The sequence below is a fragment of the Sarcophilus harrisii genome, chromosome 4 (assembly GCF_902635505.1).
Source record: "Sarcophilus harrisii chromosome 4, mSarHar1.11, whole genome shotgun sequence".
Lineage (NCBI taxonomy): Eukaryota > Metazoa > Chordata > Mammalia > Dasyuromorphia > Dasyuridae > Sarcophilus > Sarcophilus harrisii.
In genome coordinates, this window is record NC_045429.1 from 428,876,525 (window position 1) to 428,895,960 (window position 19,436).

The following is a 19,436-nucleotide window of genomic DNA, read 5'->3' on the forward strand; positions in this document are numbered from 1 at the left end:
GGATGGTGGGTACTCTGAGTAGTAATAAGAAAGTTTGGTTAGAGCAGAAGGACTTTGGAGATAGGAATGAGGGAAATTAAGTCACTTCAGTTTTAGACATGTTGAATATAAGATGTCTATGGAATACCCAGTTTGAGATGTGCAACAGGCAACTGAAGATGAGAGACTGAAAGGTTAGAGTGGGATAAGTAGTTTTGATAATCATCAGTATAGAGATGATAATTAAATCCAAAATGGGAGCTGATGAGATCACCAAGTGATACAGTTAAGAGGAAAAAGAAACAATGGACCAGAATAAAGGCCTATGGGACACGGGGAGTAACTTGGCAGGAGTGACCTAGAAGATCCAGTAAAGAAGTCAGAGAAGGAGTAATCAGGTAGGTAGGAGAACCAAGTAAGAAGATGATCACAAAAACTTAGAAGAGAATAACAAGGAAAAATAATGGGTCAAAGGCTCAGGACTGAGAAAAAGCTATTAAATCCGGCAATCAAGAGATCATGAGTAATTTGGTACAGGGGGGAAGTTTGGCCACAAAGCAGAGGAGAGCTGTGGTGCCACGGCCAGCAGAGACAGGCAGCCAAGAAGCGCTGCTCTGAGACGGCATCCTCATTGGGAATCCAGGATTCTTTTGATTGTACTACATACTGCTGACTGCTGACTTTTTATTGTTTATTCTAAATTCCTTTACACCCTTAGCACATGAACAATATTTATTTTCATAACTGATGTACATATATGAACATGCTATTGATGATGCTTTTCCAAACTCTGCACTGCCTTCATAAAAGTAATGTCCATCCATTGCAGGAGTTTACACACAAACTGAAAACAAAACACATTTTCACCTCTTATCCACATGAGGCTGTGAAAGAGTATAATAGCACTTAAGTTTTCAGAGACTGTTATCACATGCATATAAACCTCAATCAGGATTTTTACTCAAACTAGAACATTTTTGGTTTTTAAAAAAAAACACCCCAGACACACCAAATATTCCTAATACATTTTTTATGGTAGCAAAAAAACTGGAAGTAAAATGAATGTCTATCAACTGAAGAAAGGATGAATTTTATAAAACATTAACAGGCCCTAAGAAAAGATGAATTCAGAAATCCAGAGAAATATGGAAAAATTAGTATGAGTCAATGAAAAGTACAGTAAGCCCAATATATACACAATCATCACACACACAATGTAAATGTAAAAAACGCTAAAAACAAACAAACCAAATATAACACTGAGCCTGTCAGATTGGCTAAGATGACAGGAAAAAATAATGATGATTGTTGGAGGGGATGCGGGAAAACTGGGACATTGATGCATTGTTGGTGGAGTTGTGAACGAATCCAACCATTTTGGAGAGTAGTTTGGAACTATGCTCAAAAAGTTATTAAACTGTGCATACCCTTTGATCCAGCAGTGTTACTACTGGGATTATATCCCAAAGAGATTATAAAGAAGGGAAAGGGACCTGTATGTGCACGAATGTTTGCGGCAGCCCTTTTTGTAGTGGCTAGAAACTGGAAACTGAGTGGATGTCCATCAGTTGGAGAATGGCTGAATAAATTGTGGTATATGAATATTATGGAATATTACTGTTCTGTAAGAAATGACCAACAGGATGATTTCAGAAAGGCCTGGAGAGACTTACACGAACTGATGCTGAGTGAAATGAGCAGGACCAGGAGATCATTATATACTTCAACAACAATACTATATGATGACCAGTTCTGATGGACCAGGCCATCCTCAGCAACGAGATCAACCAAATCATTTCTAATGGAGCAGTAATGAACTAAACTAGCTACACCCAGAAAAAGAACTCTGGGAGATGACTAAAAACCATTACATTGAATTCCCAATCCCTATATTTATGCACACCTGCATTTTTGATTTCCTTCACAAACTAATTGTACAATATTTCAGAGTCTGATTTTTTTTGTACAGCAAAATAACGTTTTGGTCATGTATACTTATTGTGTATCTAATTTATATTTTAATATATTTAACATCTACTGGTCATCCTGCCATCTAGGGGAGGGGGTGGGTAAGAGGTGAAAAATTGGAACAAGAGGTTTGGCAATTGTTAATCCTGTAAAGTTACCCATGCATATATCCTGTAAATAAAAGGCTATTAAATAAAAAAAAAACAAAAAACCAAATATAACACTGAGAACTGTCATTAACCGCTTTGGTCTTGAAGAACCTAAAAGGAATCTGATTCTCCTCCTCTTCCTCTCTGGTTAGAGGGGGGTGACTAACAACAGTGTGCATACACAGTCAGTTTCAGGCACTGGTTTTATTCAAAACTTTCCTGAAGAGATTAAGGTATATTCTGGGAAACACATGTATCTGAAGAAAAAATACCAGCATTGCTGGAGTGGCTGTACCAGGCTATCCAGTATGAAAGCAGCCATCTTTCTTAAGAGCAATAAAGACTTTCAACTTTGGGGTGCGAATGCGTACAATTGGAATCAAGTGACTTGTCCAGAGTCACACCTACTAAGTGTCTGAGGCTGAATTTGAACTCAGATCCTCCTGATTCCAGGGCTGGTGCTCTATCCACCATACTACCTAGCTGACCCTTTTTTCCTCTTTTATACCCAAGATTCTATTACATTAACGGATCTGCCAGTAATATTGGTGCTATCCTGACTTTTAGCACTGCCTGGAATTGTAGGTTTGATTTAGCTGTCTACCTGGGAGTGTATGCTTGGTTCCCAGAAGCAAAGCAGGCACTAGACAAACATCTTTTTAGGAAGCTCTGTGAGCCCCCACAGGCTGCTACAGGAGATGTCCCCAACTGGAGGACCAGGCAGGTCAAGCAGGTAACGTTAAGCTCTGAACTAACAGGCTGTCACACACTCAACAGGTCTGGGGAACAGTTTGGCATCTGCTGCTTAAAAGATCTTCCGCTGGGAAGCATTTAATCATTCTTCTGGCACAAGAATCTCAGCTGTAAGACTTCTGAGGGAGAATGGACATATGCAAGACACGAAATATCAGAGACTGTGACCATCTGCAACTCTGACGCTCTCCCAGGCTAAGATGGTAGCGTAGGAGTTGCAGGGGACAGAAATGCTAATGAAGACCCTCTGTTCAGAGGCTCTTTTATTAAGCTGGCATGACATCCTTCCCATACTGACATGGACTAAAAACAAGTCTCTATGGGATGGGAGGACAAGGCCCTCTGTAGTCATTTTGGGGCAACCTGTTCTTTCTTGAGAAGACAGAAGAGATTAAAACATGCTGTAACTTCAGATTGTAAGAGATAATCTCAGAAATAACATGCAGTGTTAAAGAGGGCATGAGAACCTTTTCTCCCCTCTAACTTGGAGGTTTTAAATTGATGTCTTTTGTTTTTGCATCATATGTATTTCTGAATTCTTTTCTCTTACTCTCAGCAAAACCAAACCCCACATCAGCTTTGACAAGACATACACCATTTTATATCCATAATCTTCAGCTCTGCCATGAAGAGAAGATCCATTTTAAAAATCTTTTTCCAGGACCAAGGTTATTATAATGACAGAGTATTCAGTCTCATTTTACAGTTCTTTTCACATGGCCTTTAATTCACTTTTAAGACCTTAAATAAATGTGTACTGTTATAAAAGATCAGCTTCTTGTGATTACTAAAGAGTGGTTTGTGAGAAAATCAAAAGCAATTAAGAAATCCTAAATAATCCCTCAGGCCTCTCACCAAAACTGCCAGTGCAAGTTGATCGGCAAGCAGGCACTCTAGTGTTCACTTCCATGGCTTTCTGGGCAAAGAACATCCAAAGCCCACTGGAATCTGAATGAAGAAGACACAGCCCAGGACCTGGCACCTCCAGCTCATTGACCTAGGGTTCCCAAATTACACTGTCCTTCAAAGCCAACTATCTCCATGAGGAAACAGAAGCACTTGCAGGTGGCAAGGCTGATAAAGTACATGGAGGAAATATTTCTTAGGAACCAATAGTAATGGAATTAAAACAAGGTCAACTGAATCAGAGAAAACTGAGTTGGCAACAGACTATTTTAAAGGTTTTTGTTTTAGTTAAATAGTCTGTTTTCTCTTGGGGTATATAAAATCAAAAAAGACAAAGAAACTCAAGAGGGTTCGATTTGTGGGGAGAAGGGGTGGAAAAAGGGGGATGAGCCGAGTTGTTCTTCATAAAGCTTTCTCGGTCATCCTCCTCAAGCACAGAGCTAATTCCATTACTCTCCTAGTCAACAAACTCAAACAATTTTCTCCTGTTTCTTGGATCAAATAACATCTCCTATTTGTAAATCCTATACAAAGATCCAACAAGCCCCAACTTAACCTATTGCATTTGTTTTTATTTGCGGTTTATAAGTGTACATATATTTTGTCTCTCTAAAAAGAATGAACAGATATTCCTTGAGAAAAAAGTTTTCTTTCTTTCTGGTCTCTGTACCCTCAGAGCCTAACACAAGAACAACTTAACTGCTAGCTTGATTGCATTAATAAAAGCTTTTGCGCTCATCTTCAGTTTAGTGGCTAAAGTCTAAGAAACTGGTGTAGATTCAGAATTACTGAACGTGGACTTTTTCTTTTTTTTTTTTTTTTCCTAGCCCAATTAACATGACTTTTCATCTTAAAAGGAAAAAGATCTAGACTTTGAAGTCAGTTACCTCAGTGTTTACTTGACTCAACTATCAACCTTCCATAAGAAAGTTATCTTCTTACCCATGGAAGAATAGTCTGGCTGATCGAGACTCACGTGTGTCTTAACTGCCTTATTTCTGTCATCCATTTCCAAGTTCTCCTCTTCCAATTTTATCATCTATGCCTCCCTTTTCTCCTTCCTCTGACTGCCTATCTCAACCTCCTGGCCACCCTTGCAAGAAACCATGTCACAGAAGAATTTATCCTGAGGTCTTGTTCTCCTGACTAGCAAATGCATTTGCTGGGACTCTATTTCTGGAAAGCTCATGTCACTCCTTTTCTGGTCCCCTCCTTCCCACTTCCACAGTTCTCTCATGTCTGGTTCTTGGAAAAAAAACATGATCCAATCAACTATATGTCTATTCCTTCCTAGGTTTTGTCCCCTATAACTCTGCTCCCATCTCAGTATTTTTCCAGATCAAAGTGACCTTTCCTGGCTATTGTTTCCCTCCCTACAACATAAGCTCCTTGAGAGCAGACTGTCTGTTTTCAATGTTGTGTCCCCAGCTCAGGATTCATTTCATATATGCTCATTTATTCATTCAACGGGATTGCTGATATGCTAAGAAAAGTTTAATGAACTTCTGCTCTCATTTCTACTAGAATATTCTAATTAGTAGAGGAATAGCCAAACTCCCCAGCTGTGGGTGTGAATAATCCACAAATTGGAGACAGCACCAGAGTCATTCAAAGTTAGCTATAAGTGAAGAATTAATAAGATTTTGCTTCCTGCAGTTTTCAATATTTGTAAAAAGTCATCCTATTTTATGCTCATCTTTTTACAGGGAAGAATTTTATGCTAAAACTCAACTTCTTATTTTCTATTTAGTATATTTGTTTACAGATTCATAGGAAAGTAAAATAGATTTTAATGAACTATTTTCTTCCCTCATTCTTTCTTAATCTTTCTTAACTAGAAGTGGTTCACTAGGGAGGTAGACAGAAAGAAATAATATCAGAAAGAAACAAAATAAAAAACAAACAAAAAACAAAAGGCACCAGTCATTTGCTTTATATTTTTGTTGTTGTTTAAAGACAAGTAAGTTCCTAAAGCACTGATCTCATAAATCACCTCTTTAGATTTTGAGAGAAGAGAATCTGTCCTTTTCTTCTTGGCCCCAATTTCTCTTCTTGCCTCCAAGATAATGCAAGATGCATGCTTACTGACTATTCCCAAATCCAGGCTGGAGAAAGGTTTTCTAGAGAATGGAACATATAGACTGGAAATTCCTTTAGTATCCTGCGCTTAAGGACTTCATAAGAAATTGCTCTCATTGTAGTAACAGCCAATTCTGGCTGCAGAGTAATAGTTGTGCTTTTTTCCCAACTTGAGCCAAACTACTATTATGACTCACACTAACTTAACTTAAAAAGATTACTCCCTCAGCTAAGAAGAGAGAGCCAACTGCTGTGGCAATAAAGCTATTAGTGAAGGGGCAAACAGGCTTTGTGAGTAGATATAAAAATGATTTTCTCTCCAAATAATGGCACTTATAGCCGCTCTCATAAATACTTCCTGTTGGTGTCTTCAATTGGCATTCTCCCTCATCTGGAAAGATTTGCCCCCAATTTTTCATTGCCATCCTGTATTGGTGACTAGAGTCTTTCTTTGAGGCCAAGTGAAAACTGTTATCTCACTTGCCACCCAAGTTTGTAAAAATTCCCAACTTTCCAGAGAACCTCAAGAGACCCACACACACACACACAAGCTAATTTGCTCTACATGCCCCTTTTCAAAGGCAGGTGTGCCAATGAGAAGCCTTTGGAACAAAAGGGTTTGTCACTGAAGTCAGAAAAATCATTTTTGCAAGAGATGAAACTTGCCGATAATCGCTGTGATGCAAAAGAACACTGGACTTAACACAGTATGCCATATACCACCAGTAATTATCAATGCCTGACTTAATCACGTAGCATCCATTATCTCATCCTAACCTTTCAACAACTCTCAAGAAGACAGAGCTGGTATTTTATCCACAGTTTACAGATGAGGAAAAAGAGGCCCCAAGAGAATATAGGTCTTCTTCAGTCACACAAGTTAGTGGCAAAATCTGAGCTTAGAGATCAGGCCATCTGAGCCAAAGTCTGTGCTCTTAGTGACACAGTTCTCTGGCCTATAAAACAGGAAACAAAACAATTTTATCCAAATGCCAGTTTCATATAAATCGCTACAGAAAACAGTTGCAACCCAGCCCCCAACTTATGCAAGATGATGCTCAGAAAGTCATTTTAAATTGTTGGGAAACTGATATATTTTCCCATTAGAACAATGCCAATTTAACCCATAAAAATATTTTAAGACTACGAATGTACTTAAAAGATCTAGGCTACCATTCGGAATCATGTTTTTTTGGTGCAAAAATGAATTTCAGCTTGAGAAAACAGAATATATGCCTAGTGCCTGCTTTGGGATGAAGAATCTGCCATTACCTCCCCTCCATGGAGGGCACTACAGACAGCAATTTCCCTCCATCCAAGTCACTGATTGCACCCTAAAGTTGGGTGGGCAGCAGGGCCAGTTCAGGAGGCACTGAGATTGTGAGGCAGAAGGAGGCAGGACCACCTTAGGAACACTTCTTGGTCCCAGGCCAGCTCCCTGGTCACTCCCTGTCCACTGCTCCCAAACAGTCCTCATCTCCAGTTTGCTGTGAAAAGCAGACCAACAAGCCAGCCTCTCCACAGCAAGTCCTCAGGAACAATGGCAGGGATGGAGGGACCTCCTTCCCAATCTCCCTCTATCTGGGAGGGGAATCTGTTACAGCTCCTATTTCCAATGCGAAGAACAGACAGTAATTCCCTTGTCCTGGGCCTTCATTTCCTTCCACTATGATCAGAATGAGAATCCGTGACAACAATAAGATGCCCAAGCCCTGAATAGAGAGGCCCCAACTCCACCCTAATATCAGCTCTGGGGAGGACCTCTCACTCCCAATGACAGACACATGCAGACCCATGAAACAGACACCAACATGGCAACCATCCCTTCCGCTGCTTTCCTACCTGCAGGTTATTGAGCGGTTCCATCTTCATAACCGGACCCAAGGTATTGAGGGGAAGGGACACATCAATGCTCTGGTTCGGCATCAGCGGAGTGTGGATAGCCAGAGGAGTGCTAGGGATGACCCCAAAGCTGAGAGAGAAAAGAGAGCAAGGAGAATGAATGGCAGCATTCCCCAGCAGCGCCTCTGGGGCTCTCCGTGCTTTTATTGACCAAGCACAATGCTGGATAATGGGAAGAGCAACGGAGCCAGGAGAGCTAGATCCTGTTGAGCCTGGGCTTCGGCTCCTGCAGAGAGAGCTGGACACTCGCACCCAGCATGGCTTCTCCTCCTGCAGACTGCTTCTCCAAGTGCCTTTCAAATGGATTCCTTGCCAGTGAGTCCCACCCTGATGCAAACCTGCAAACCCATCATTCTACATGTGATTGCTAAGCCATCTTCAGGGGAGGGAGAAGAAAGATCAGATCAAAGGAAGAGAGCAATGATGTTCTGGGGACACAGAGACCTGCAGGCAGCCCTAGCCAGAGGACAGAATTATGCATCGGCAAATTTTACTTTCCTTCCTACACACTCTCTCTTTTTTGTTCACAGATTATGTGATGACTCAAGGGAAAACAGCCATCTAAACAAAAATGGAGCTGATTAACTTGTGTACTCTAAATGACTAAAAGAAAACTGAGACTGAATTTGGTCAGCCAAGTCTTTAGCTACCTACCTACTTACCATCCAGCTAGTTTTCAAGGGCGAAGATGGGGCAGTGTAAAAAGTGGGCAGAAACTGAGAAGAAAAAAAGTGATGTTTACCAAAAATAAAATAATAAAAGCAAAGATAAGGAACAGCAATGAAATAAAAGGATTTTGCAAAGGCAAATCAGGTAAAAATTAGTATAAAGAATGAAATGGGCAATTTGGAGTATGTTTTCTGTCTCACCTAATTAACATATTACTGTCACAACATTTAAACACAGCATTCAAATTTGGAAAGCACATAAAAATATTGTCTTATTTTGTCCTCACAACTTTGGAAGGAAGGTACTATTATTACCATCCCCATTGTACAGATGAGGAAACTAAAGCACAGAGATTTAATTAATTAGTTTGCCCAGGATCACACAGCTAATAAGTATAATAAGTATCTGAGCCTGTATTTGAACTCAGGTTTTCCTAACTTAAATCAAGTACTTTATACATGATGTATCCACCAAGGGGGTCTATTCATTTTCATGTTTCACTTGGTTTTAGAAACAATGGCTAGTAGTATATAAAATCTTGGCTAAGAAGAACTTATTTACATAGAAAATCTATTCCTCAAGTACAAGAAGGATTGGATTATCCAATCTGGAAAAGGCTACAAGGCTTCAATTATGGGTCAGGCAATGGACTGCTTCAGTTGTCCGAGTACAGTCAAGCTAAACTCAAGAAGCGCATTACCAAAAGGCTAGCCACCAGATGTTTGGTTTTATCACAGCAACTCATGAGGTGTAGAGAGGTTAGGATCTGCTTTGGTGACATCTGTACCCATGCAAACATGGATTTTTTGAAGTACTGAAAAAAATAAATTCAATATTTTAAAAAGAAAAACAAAAAATCTATTCCTCAACTGGACCAGTCTTTTGTCCCTATCAAAAACACTACAATAGGCATTTTATTAGGGATGGGGAACTATCCCTGATGACTCACTAGCCCAAAGGCTATCTATCCTATGATTCTAAGCCCAGAATCAGAGGAAATCAGAGGAAACTTGCCATGAACTATCAAAGCAGTCTCTTTCATTTGAACATGTCTTCTGGCTGTAACCTAACACTGTTCTGAAACACACTGTACCTTCAGAAGAAATTTCCTGGACAGCTCACGGGTAGGGCAGACACACTGATGGTTTCTGATGTGCCAATTCAAAAATTATTCCAGACGGTGAAAATACTTGCAAATGGTTTAGAGTGAATTAAAATGATGGATGATACAAGCCCAGATTTCAGAAATGTAGCCTCTTGGCTAGCACAAATAGATCTGATGATTCAGGAGTCAATTACTCCTATTTTATAATGGGAGTTGAATCTTTCACAATTAGAAGCTACAATATTTCCTCCCCCCCCCCCCCTTTTTTTATTCTTGGGAAAGAGAAAGGATATGTTTGAAAATGAAAGTAATTTTTAAAAAAAAGATATTCTTTATGGGACCTTGTAGCCAGTTCCTTAAAGCCATGAAAACTTAATAGGGACCTCCAGTGCTTCAGAACTCTTAGACTTGGGCCTTTGTATTTCCTTCCTTCTGGATTTCTTGCTAAAATAAAAGAAAAGGAAATGCCAAAAGCCAACAGCTAGTCTGCAATACGTAGTTAGCTACCTTATGTTCCCAGTAACAAGAGGAGGGATATGGAGAGACACTGTAAGAAATTATCTATGCATAGTGGTATTCTTGTTCCCAATGAAAACTCACTTATTGGAGACTGTTTTAGCTCACTCAACAAACACTTGTTAGGTGTGGTTAGTTGTTATGACCCCATTAGGGTCATTAGGTCATAACCCTAATGGGGTCATAAAGAGTCAGTCACAACTAGAACAGCTGAACCACAACACAATAAGTATATAAAGAAAAGCAGAAAATCCCTCAACTCCTGTACTTGGGTTACAGTATTTCAACAAAAAATGCACTCACAGAAAGACTTCATGAATGGACAAACTTTTTTTTTGGGGGGGAGGGCTGGATAGAATCAAAAACAATTTATATGAAATGACATAAAACAACAATGAGAAAGAATTTTAACAATGACTTTGGTAACCTTAAAGAGAACAACACTGAATGCCTTCAGAAGTGTGATTAATGTGGAATCTAATCACCACTTCATGGGCTGGAAGGGAAGCATACCTTTGTCTTTAGCAGTGGTGGTAAACTATAGGAGTGAAATGCTGTATACATTTTTAGACATGGCCAATATGTTGATTTTTTTTGTCTAATTGCATCACTATTAGGGAAGGTTCTATGCAAGGTAGGGAAAAGAAGATATTGAAAGTGATGTTAAAAAAAAAAAAAAAAGGCATTAACAAAATGTGTAAAATAAAGAGCCCACATTTTCCAGCATTTCTAGTCAGAGAAATGTCTCATGGTAGTTAGTATTTGGGCTTTTGCCATCATACACATATCCTAGACAGAGAGTAGATGAGATGAACATGACCTGGGTCTTATCCTGAGCCCAGAGCCCACCAAGGAAAAGAGATCTCCTAAGATTCAATGGCCCAATCTCTGCTTGAGCATGAGGCAAACGCCTATGCCAAAACTTGGCTGAGTAGTTCAGATTTCTTACCTGTTCTTGTTAAATTGAATAGCAAAATCTGTCATGTGCTGCAACGCTTTGTTGGTGAAGTTCATGTCCATGTAGATGTGGCCCTGCCGGTGAGTGAATGTTCCTGAAATCTCCAGGCCTTTTGCTTTCACTGCTGGGAGCCAAACCTGAAAGGCAACATAAAAGCCATTTGGACCAAGCAAAGCCTCGAGAGATAATGTGCCATCATTGAGATTTCATGAGAAAGACTACACAAAGCTAAAGTGTCCCTTTGGAAAGTGTGTCACAGGAGCAGAACAAAAGCCTCTCTTCAGTGCCAGCTATTCTGATTAGCCAACATAGTTCATTCCTAATTATTCAGGAATTGATGATCAAGTCTGCCCCTCTCCCTTGACCAATAAGTCATGGCTTCTTTGTGCCTGTAGTAGGAAGAACAAGTAAAGGAAGATGAGGAACTTGAGACAGCTCCTGATAGGTATTAACACTACTGATTCAAAATTTAGTAGTAACTGAAAGTAAATGCTTAAAAAAAAAAAAAAAGTAAAATGCTATTATTAAGCATATTAGAGTTCTAAGAATTTTATCATTGCCATTTTCAACCAGACACCTGAACCTTATCATATTTGAAATCCTGCCTAAATCCTGCCTAAAACTACAATAAAGTCTAAAATTGTTATGTTACATGCTTTAGCCTAACTTTCTAAGATAATATAATATTTTTGGGAGGTTTTATAACTGTATAGTTAGGCAAAGGCCTGAGTAAGGCTCATTTAGCCAACACCAACTTGATAACCTGCTCTCAGCTAAATTACACCAGAACAACTGTGTAATCAGCAGAACAGTCTGTGTAATACATATAAATCCTGGAAAAGACAACTCAAGAGCCTCCATAAGGAACCAGATAAAAATGTATTATAATATATATAACAATATATATAAACATATAACAATTCAATAAGAAAGAAAATCACATGGCTTCCCAGAAGGCAGTGAAGCATACCAAGTACAGTCAGGCCAGGAGCACTGAGCTGATGAGACACTCCAATGTTTTGAAGGGACCTTACCCCTCAAAAGAGCTTCTCCAATATAATAAGGCCATATTTTTCACATTCTTATTAATTCCGCAAACATTTGTGCTTCATGCATTATGATCCTGTAATTCTGCCAGTGTGAACACCCCTTGTCCATCTGACAGTGATTTCACTATACCATAGTCAATTTTTTTTAAAGAGTTGCTATAGTAAACACAAATCCATCATTCTGCTCTCATCTGGTGATGAGCTTCTTCTAAGTTAATTAAATGGAGTTTCAGATAATAGTCTATAACTAGGCCAATCTCTAAAGACTTTCTACTTGATAGGTCTGACAGAATTTATATAACCTCTTTGTTCAAAAGTAAATCTGTTTTACATTAGTAGAAAATAGCAGAAAACTGAAAAAAAAATGTTCTATGTTACAAATGCTATTATTATAAGACTAAGAGGAAGAAGATACTGCAGTGAAAAAGAGTAACCAGGGAGTCAGCAGTCCAGGGCTAAAGTCTCAGACTTTTCACCAACTACACACACAACCATGGGAAGGTTAGGATCCCTCTAGTTCTTAGTTTTCTCATACATAAAATAAAAGGGTTGTATTAGATGAAATCCGAGGGCCCTTCACTTCTCATAAATAATGACTCTCAAGAGTCAGAGAATAGCATGTTACTTTTGGTACACTTTCTATGTTTTTCTTCTACTGTTTAGTAAAAAATTAAAATATCAAAAGATTTTTTAAAAATAGTGTTAGATTTCCCCTGGACTGACTTCAGGGTTGACAAACTGAATGATACTATATATGTACAGGAAAAGAACTCACCTCCTCAAGATTTTAAGCCAAATGGACCAATTATAAATAACAGCTAATATGGCAAGAATAACAATGGTCTCTGGCTGGTGAGTTAAAGCCTTGCCATGTCTTCCTGTCCCCGAAACAAGGGGACAGAAGTTCCAGGTTTAAGAAACAGTATTAACTCATGTGTGACACCCAAATCACAAGGAACCCAAACCCTGTCCAGCGAGAAGGTCCCACCAAGAGGATGTTCTCTTGACTTACAGCTTTGGGAGCCACAAACCCTCCAGGTGCCAGGCCTATCCCGGTAGAGAGTTCAAAGAGGTCATTGAGTCCACTGCTAACCACAGCAGGAGTAGGAGACGGGGCGAACGTTGCAGGCACCGAAGATGGAATGAAGGATTGTCCCACCTACAGGGGAAAAAACAGTTTAAGTCCAGAAGGAAAAAGGAAGAGTCAGTGCAAACTCAACATATCTAGCCAACCCCGAGGGTTGGAGGACAGTCGCACAACTGACACGAGAAAGCAATCCCAGTGACTGGGGGACACACACGGCCTCTCTACTGTCAATACCAAACCAGGTTTGTCACCCAAACGGGCTTCACTTTCACAGGAACGCACGATCAAGGCTACTTTTGAGAGAGTACAGAATAAGGACACTGGGACCCAAGGTTGGCTTTTTTTCCTTTCCAATTTTAGCTTCCATGATTTGATTCTTTGCAAAGGCATCTAGACGGGGGGAAGGGAGTGCTTGTGCAGGAAGGAGCAGCGGCTCCAGGTCCACTGGGGTCTGCTCATCCCTTTAGTCATATCTTGTCCTCCCATTCTAAGAATAACATTTAGGGGGGGCTCCCTCCTCCCGAAAAATGGGTCTCTCTCTCTCTCAGGAACCTCTCAGTCTTACAAAGTCCAGATCACCCTGTACTCATTTCATGCTACATGATACCAGGGTATAAGAGTATTTTCTAACCAAGACAGGAGCTTTAATTTCTTTTTAACTATTAATGCCAGGAAACCAGAAAAATTCCTGAAGAAACCAACACTCCAAGCCCTGAGGATATAACCTAACAGAGAGTGGGACACCATCTTGACAACTTAAAATGACTTTCTCTCATCCTGCTGCTCTTCTAGCCCTGCCATCTTGGTCTGCCTGTGCAATGTACGACAGCAGCAATGGCTGCTCTGAGAGAATGAGTGGACCAAAAAAAAAAAAAAAGTTCTATCAAATTAGGGTAGGGAAAGGACACTATTTTCTCACTGTGAAAAAAATGGATGGCACTTACTGCCGGACTTCCTCCAATGCCCCCGCCAAGGTCACTGCCAAGCTGAAAGAGAGAAAGGAGGGAGAGGAGAGAAAGGTAGAGTTCATTTAGCTACATACTAGAAGCGAGAACAGAATTTGCAGTTTGGAATACTATGTAGCTGGGGAATACATGCTGTCTAATAACTTGTCTCCACTGGGACAAAGAAGGTCTGGGTTGTAATGTTCTGGGAAGGACATCTATGAGAAACCCTCAGAAGGAAGATGGAGCTGAGATCTCTCCTGGACACTTCAGATCCAGTCTTTCCACAGCAGTGCTTCGACAAACTCAAACAGGATTTAGAAGAAATCTGTCCCCAAACACGGACATGCTTCAAATATCCTTTTAAAAAACAGAAACCAAACCCCGTGTGTGCATTTATCTATGCCACTTGCTCCTTGGCACTTCTGAACAGTCTTTTCATTGATAAACAAGCAAAGCAGGCATAAATAAAAATCAAAATTGCATTTTCAGATCTGTGCCAGCAGCCACAAACCAAGAAATGCAATTTAAATTTAATGAAATGCAAAGAGAGAAAATAATTGGTGGACTCTGGCTTCACAACTCTCCTTCCTGATTCCTTTGAGTCTTCTGAGAAGAGAATCTATTGGATATAGTTGGCTTTTTTGGCAGAAAGCTGAAAAACTGGACTAGAGTCTTGGCCTTGCTGCTAAATATCACTAGACTGAAAACTTTCTGAACTTCTTTTTTTTCTCATTTGTAAAAGAAAGCACTCACCCCCCCAAAGACTTCTTAGTTCCCTTTCAGCTCTGAAATCCTGTGATTTGAAAGGACCCAAGGAACTGGCAAGAGAATGGCCCATTAATTAGCCTTTCAAACATTACCCACTCTGAGTTGAGGGTGCCATAAAAAAGATCTTATATCGTTAGCCATGATTAAAAAATCATACAAAAATAAAAAAAAAAAAAACCCGCACTATACTAAAATCTCATTTTTAAAAAAAACATTACCCTTTTAAAGAAAACAAACACTGTTTTCTACTAAGTAAATTACCACTTCCAAGATTTTTATACATCTAATATCCTTTAGAAAGGAGGTGGATGACAACACAGGACAAAAGATGGACCATCCCAGTATTGTTCATACTTCTATACATGAAACGTCCAAGGGGAAAGTCTCTATTGTGTTGGATAAAGCATCTTAAGAAATTATGGAAGTCCACGGCCAAGAATCACAGAGGCAATGATGGGCTACAATGCAAGCCAGGGAGACCAATGAACCACGTCCCTGAGATCATGGACCCAAAGAAGTATCCAAAGCTCTGCCCTTGGCTGTTGCCTGACATCTGCAAATTTCTAACCCCAGGGCACAGCACATTCAATATTCTCTATAAGACAATTTTGTCTTTTGTCAGTGAAAATGGGAGGACTCTGTGAAGACTTACTTCGTGTGTCCCCTGTATCTTACAGAAGACATTTTAGAGTTTCACCTGATGGATTGAACATAGAATTTAAAACTGATGTGTGCCAATTAATGATTTTTCCCCATGACAGCTGATTTCTATTGTCCATGAATGCCACAGGTGCCATAAATTTAAATTAACAGGTATGTTTCAAAGTAAGCTACAGAGATAGAAAATCCCAATGTCATCGGTTTTAAAAAACCCTTTCAGCACAGGACTTTGAAATCACAAACTCAAACACGTCACCAATGACAAGAAACTGAAAGGAAGAATTAGGTAAGGGGTAAATGGAAAAGATATTCACATAGCACTTTTCTTTCAAGTTATGCTATAACATCTACCTCATTTAAGACAGGTTTTCTGCAGAGCATAAAATTCTATTTAACATTAAAAAAAAATCCGAATCCCCAACATGTACAAAGCCTTGTCCTAAGTCAGCATTAGAGGTGGGATGTCATCTGTCAGAGATGAAAAACAAATACACAAATTAACTATGGCAAGTAAAATGTGTTAAAAGTCACAAGAAACAGAATAAAGTGCTGTTGGGATCTCAAAGAGGGAAAGACTGGTTCTAGCTAGGAGACCAGGAAAGATTACATATGGATATGGCTTCTTAACTGATTCTAGAAGACTGAAAAATCGGGGACAACAGAAGAAAGGTAGAGAGAGGAAAAAGGACATTCTAGGAAAAGGGAATACTGTAAAGTCAGAAAGGTATGGAAGAAGACAATCTCAGGACTGGCTTAAGAAATAATAGTATTTCTATCTGAGATGGATAGGTTACCAGAATGAGAAGATAAAAGGGCCAAGTGATAGAAGGTATTAAATGCCTTTCAGATAGAAAGCTTGAACAGAGTCTAGTTCAATACATTCAAAGTCTATTATGGTAATAATGATGACTAAGGAGAAGAAAACTTAATCAAGCTGTCATAGACAGTGCAGAGAGACAGACTTGGAGAATCCCATTCCTTCTTCATTTTTCTGGCAAATAGATGGGTTAAATTAATCAAGTAATATTCCTGTATTGTATCCAGAAGCGTTTATAAAATACATGAGTACTAAAACTTCAAGATAAGATTCAAGTGGTTGTCAGTATCTCTGGAGTATCTAAATTGTTTTCACTAATGAAATCTCTGGCATGAAAAGAAATGAAAGAAAGAACATGAAAGAAATCTCTGGCACTCAAGTGAGAACAGAGAAACTCCAATGAAGGAGAGAAAAGACTAAACCAAAAACCAGGAGGGATTCAGAAAAGTTCTGCCTAATTTATCCAGATGTTATCATCATACTCAAAAGCAGCATAACCCTGAATGACACAGGATTCTGTATGACTCTGGTATTCAAGGATAAGGAAAAAGCAAACACTTGAGGGCAAGCATGTTTATCAACGATAAGCAAATATCCCTGGGTTCTGATGACTCTTAGCTTCATGGAAGCAGGGCACCCAAAGTGCATTTCCAAGGTTTTGGTCTTTTTATCCTTGAATATTATGTTAATATCTCAGTTGAAGGAAGACTAAATATAGTCTTCCTCTATGCTGTTTGTCAATATTATAATACAAACTTACTGAAGAGCAATTCTAATTATTGTTTTATTTTTGCTGTTTAGGAGATAAAACCCCACTAGGATCTCAAGCTTTAATCCTCTGGTGATAAAGCCCAGGATATACCAGAGCAGAATAATAAAAGCAGCTCCCATTTATAAAGCACTTGAAAAAAATCTTAAAATGGTTTCCACATTACTTCATTGGCTTTTTCACAACTAATCTGCCAGGTCAATACCACAGGTGTAATTAACCCCATTTATTGATGAGGAAAATTGGGCTCTAAAAGGTGAAAGAACATGCCCAAACATTAGAGGAAGGATTCAGACATCCTGCCTGCCTCACTCTGCTCCTCTCAAAAAAATCTGTCCCCTTAATATCTACTCTCCATTCAGCACAAAAAGGAAAAACAAAGCAGCATGATGGATAATCCTGAAAGCCTTTTAGGTCATGAACCTAGGCTCGTTTCTTCCAGATACCAAGTGTGCCCCATTCCCCCAAGATTTAATCCCTAATGCAATTCCCTAATAGCTGCATCCACAACGGTGAAAGGAGCTTACATAATAGAAGTTCTCTAGATCAATAATATTTCAGATCCATTTCCACCCTCCCAACCCATGTTCAGTCATTTTTTTCAGTTATGTCAGACACTTTGGCCCCATTTGGGGTTTTCTTGGCAGAGATGTGCCATTCTTGGAAAGGTTTGCTGCTTCCTTCTCTGGCTCATCAACAGAGGAGGAAAACCGGAGGCAGAGTTAAGTGACATGTCCAGATCACAGAGTGAGGAACTGTCTGAGGCCAGATTTGAACTCAGGGAAATGAACTCTATCTACTGCAATACTGAGCTGTACCATCTCCATCCTCCTCCCAATCCCCCAAAATCCCTATCTTTGTTAAGCCTTATTAGGATGTAGCTACATTCAGCCTCTGACCACTATGATATAACAAAGCTGAGAGAACGCTCTCCATCACATTGTGACCAGCAGTTGAAAAAGGGCCACATACACCTCAGCACAGAGCCAAGAGACACTCTCAAGAGACACCTTTCTGTCTTGGTCCTTAATTAACCATGCTGATCGAGTGCCCATTTTCCTCAGGTGAAGAAAGTCAACTGCTAGTTAAATTCTGGCGGCCAACAGCCTTCTGACAAGGAAGTGGAGATAGCCAACCACTTTAGCAGTCACTGAACTCCACAAACTTATTCCATGACATAGACTCCTCTTGGTTCACTCTAACAGCCACTTTCAATTGGCCCAGGCTGCTTTATTCCATTTTTGCCATAAAGAAAAAAATGCCACTGTAGTAAAATGGAAAAGGACAGAAAAGAGATCAAATAATAACCTATGAATGATTTCAGATGCTGAAATTTAAGTGGGGCTCACAGAGACAGTTTCAAGACTAGCTCCCTCTTCTACGCTATCACTGCTAGTGATGCCTCAGGCAAGGCTGATCAAGGAGGCTAATGGACTGTGTACCTGCGGCTGCAGCTGAGGTCCTGGCTTCCCTCTCCTATGGTCTGGAATTGGGGTCATGGTGCACTCACTACCTACAGGCATCTCTATTACATGCTCTGTGGGTTACGGCTGAAAAGTGCCAGCAGCTGTGCAATTAATGGTCATTTCTAGGGCAAAGTTGTCGGCCACATTACGTGAATCCTGAAGCAGAGAGCTTGGGGGCTGGCAAGTCCTTCCTGGGAGTACAGGGCTCTGCCCAGAATAAACAGAATCACTCACCAAGCATCCCAAAAACAGCTTTATAGTTTCACAAAAATGAAAATAAGGGAAGAACATGAGACTTCAAGTCATGTCCAATTCTCTATAATCCCACAGACCACATCAGGTCCTTCTATCCTCCACAATCTCCCAATCTGTTCAAGCTCATATTTGGTGTTTCCCTAACACTATCAGTTCTTCTCATGCTCTACTGTCCCGCTCCTCTTTTTGCCTTCAATCTTTCCAAACCATGAGAGTTTTTTCTGATGTCTATCTTTTCATCATGTGGCCAAAGTAGTTAAGCTTCATCTACAGTATTTTACCTTTCAATGAATAGTCTAAATTAATTTCTTTTAAGTATTTACTAATTTGATCTCCTTACTATCCAAAGGATTCTCAATTGGAAAGCACCATTTTGCAACATTCAGCTTTCCTTACAGTCTAACTCTCACAGTCATACACTGCTATTGGAAAAACCATAATTTTTGGCTATATGGACCTTTGTCAGTAAGGTGACGTCTCTGTTTTCTAGTCTGCTGTCAAGGTTTGCCATCTTTTAATTTCATGGCTACAATTGCTGGATACAATGATCTTTGAGTCTAATATAAAATCTGCCTCTGCTTCCATTTCTTCTCCATCTACTTGCCATGATCTTAGATTTAAATTTTGTTTTTGC

General features: G+C 39.7%; 1 protein-coding gene across 3 annotated transcripts in view; it reads right to left on the reverse strand.

Annotated features, from left to right (window-relative positions):
• The window catches only part of AP2B1 (adaptor related protein complex 2 subunit beta 1), a 121,102-nt gene that overhangs the window by 31,736 nt on the left and 69,930 nt on the right, over window positions 1-19,436 (reverse strand). For 2 of the 3 annotated variants that reach the window (XM_031967581.1, XM_031967582.1), the window contains exons 15-18: window positions 14,065-14,106; window positions 13,046-13,192; window positions 10,976-11,121; window positions 7,677-7,806 (exon numbers count right to left, since the gene is read on the reverse strand). In XM_031967581.1, coding sequence (XP_031823441.1) covers window positions 7,677-7,806; window positions 10,976-11,121; window positions 13,046-13,192; window positions 14,065-14,106 — 465 coding nt within the window. The remainder of the gene's footprint in view (window positions 1-7,676; window positions 7,807-10,975; window positions 11,122-13,045; window positions 13,193-14,064; window positions 14,107-19,436) is intronic. The other variant, XM_031967583.1, reaches the window with a different exon arrangement.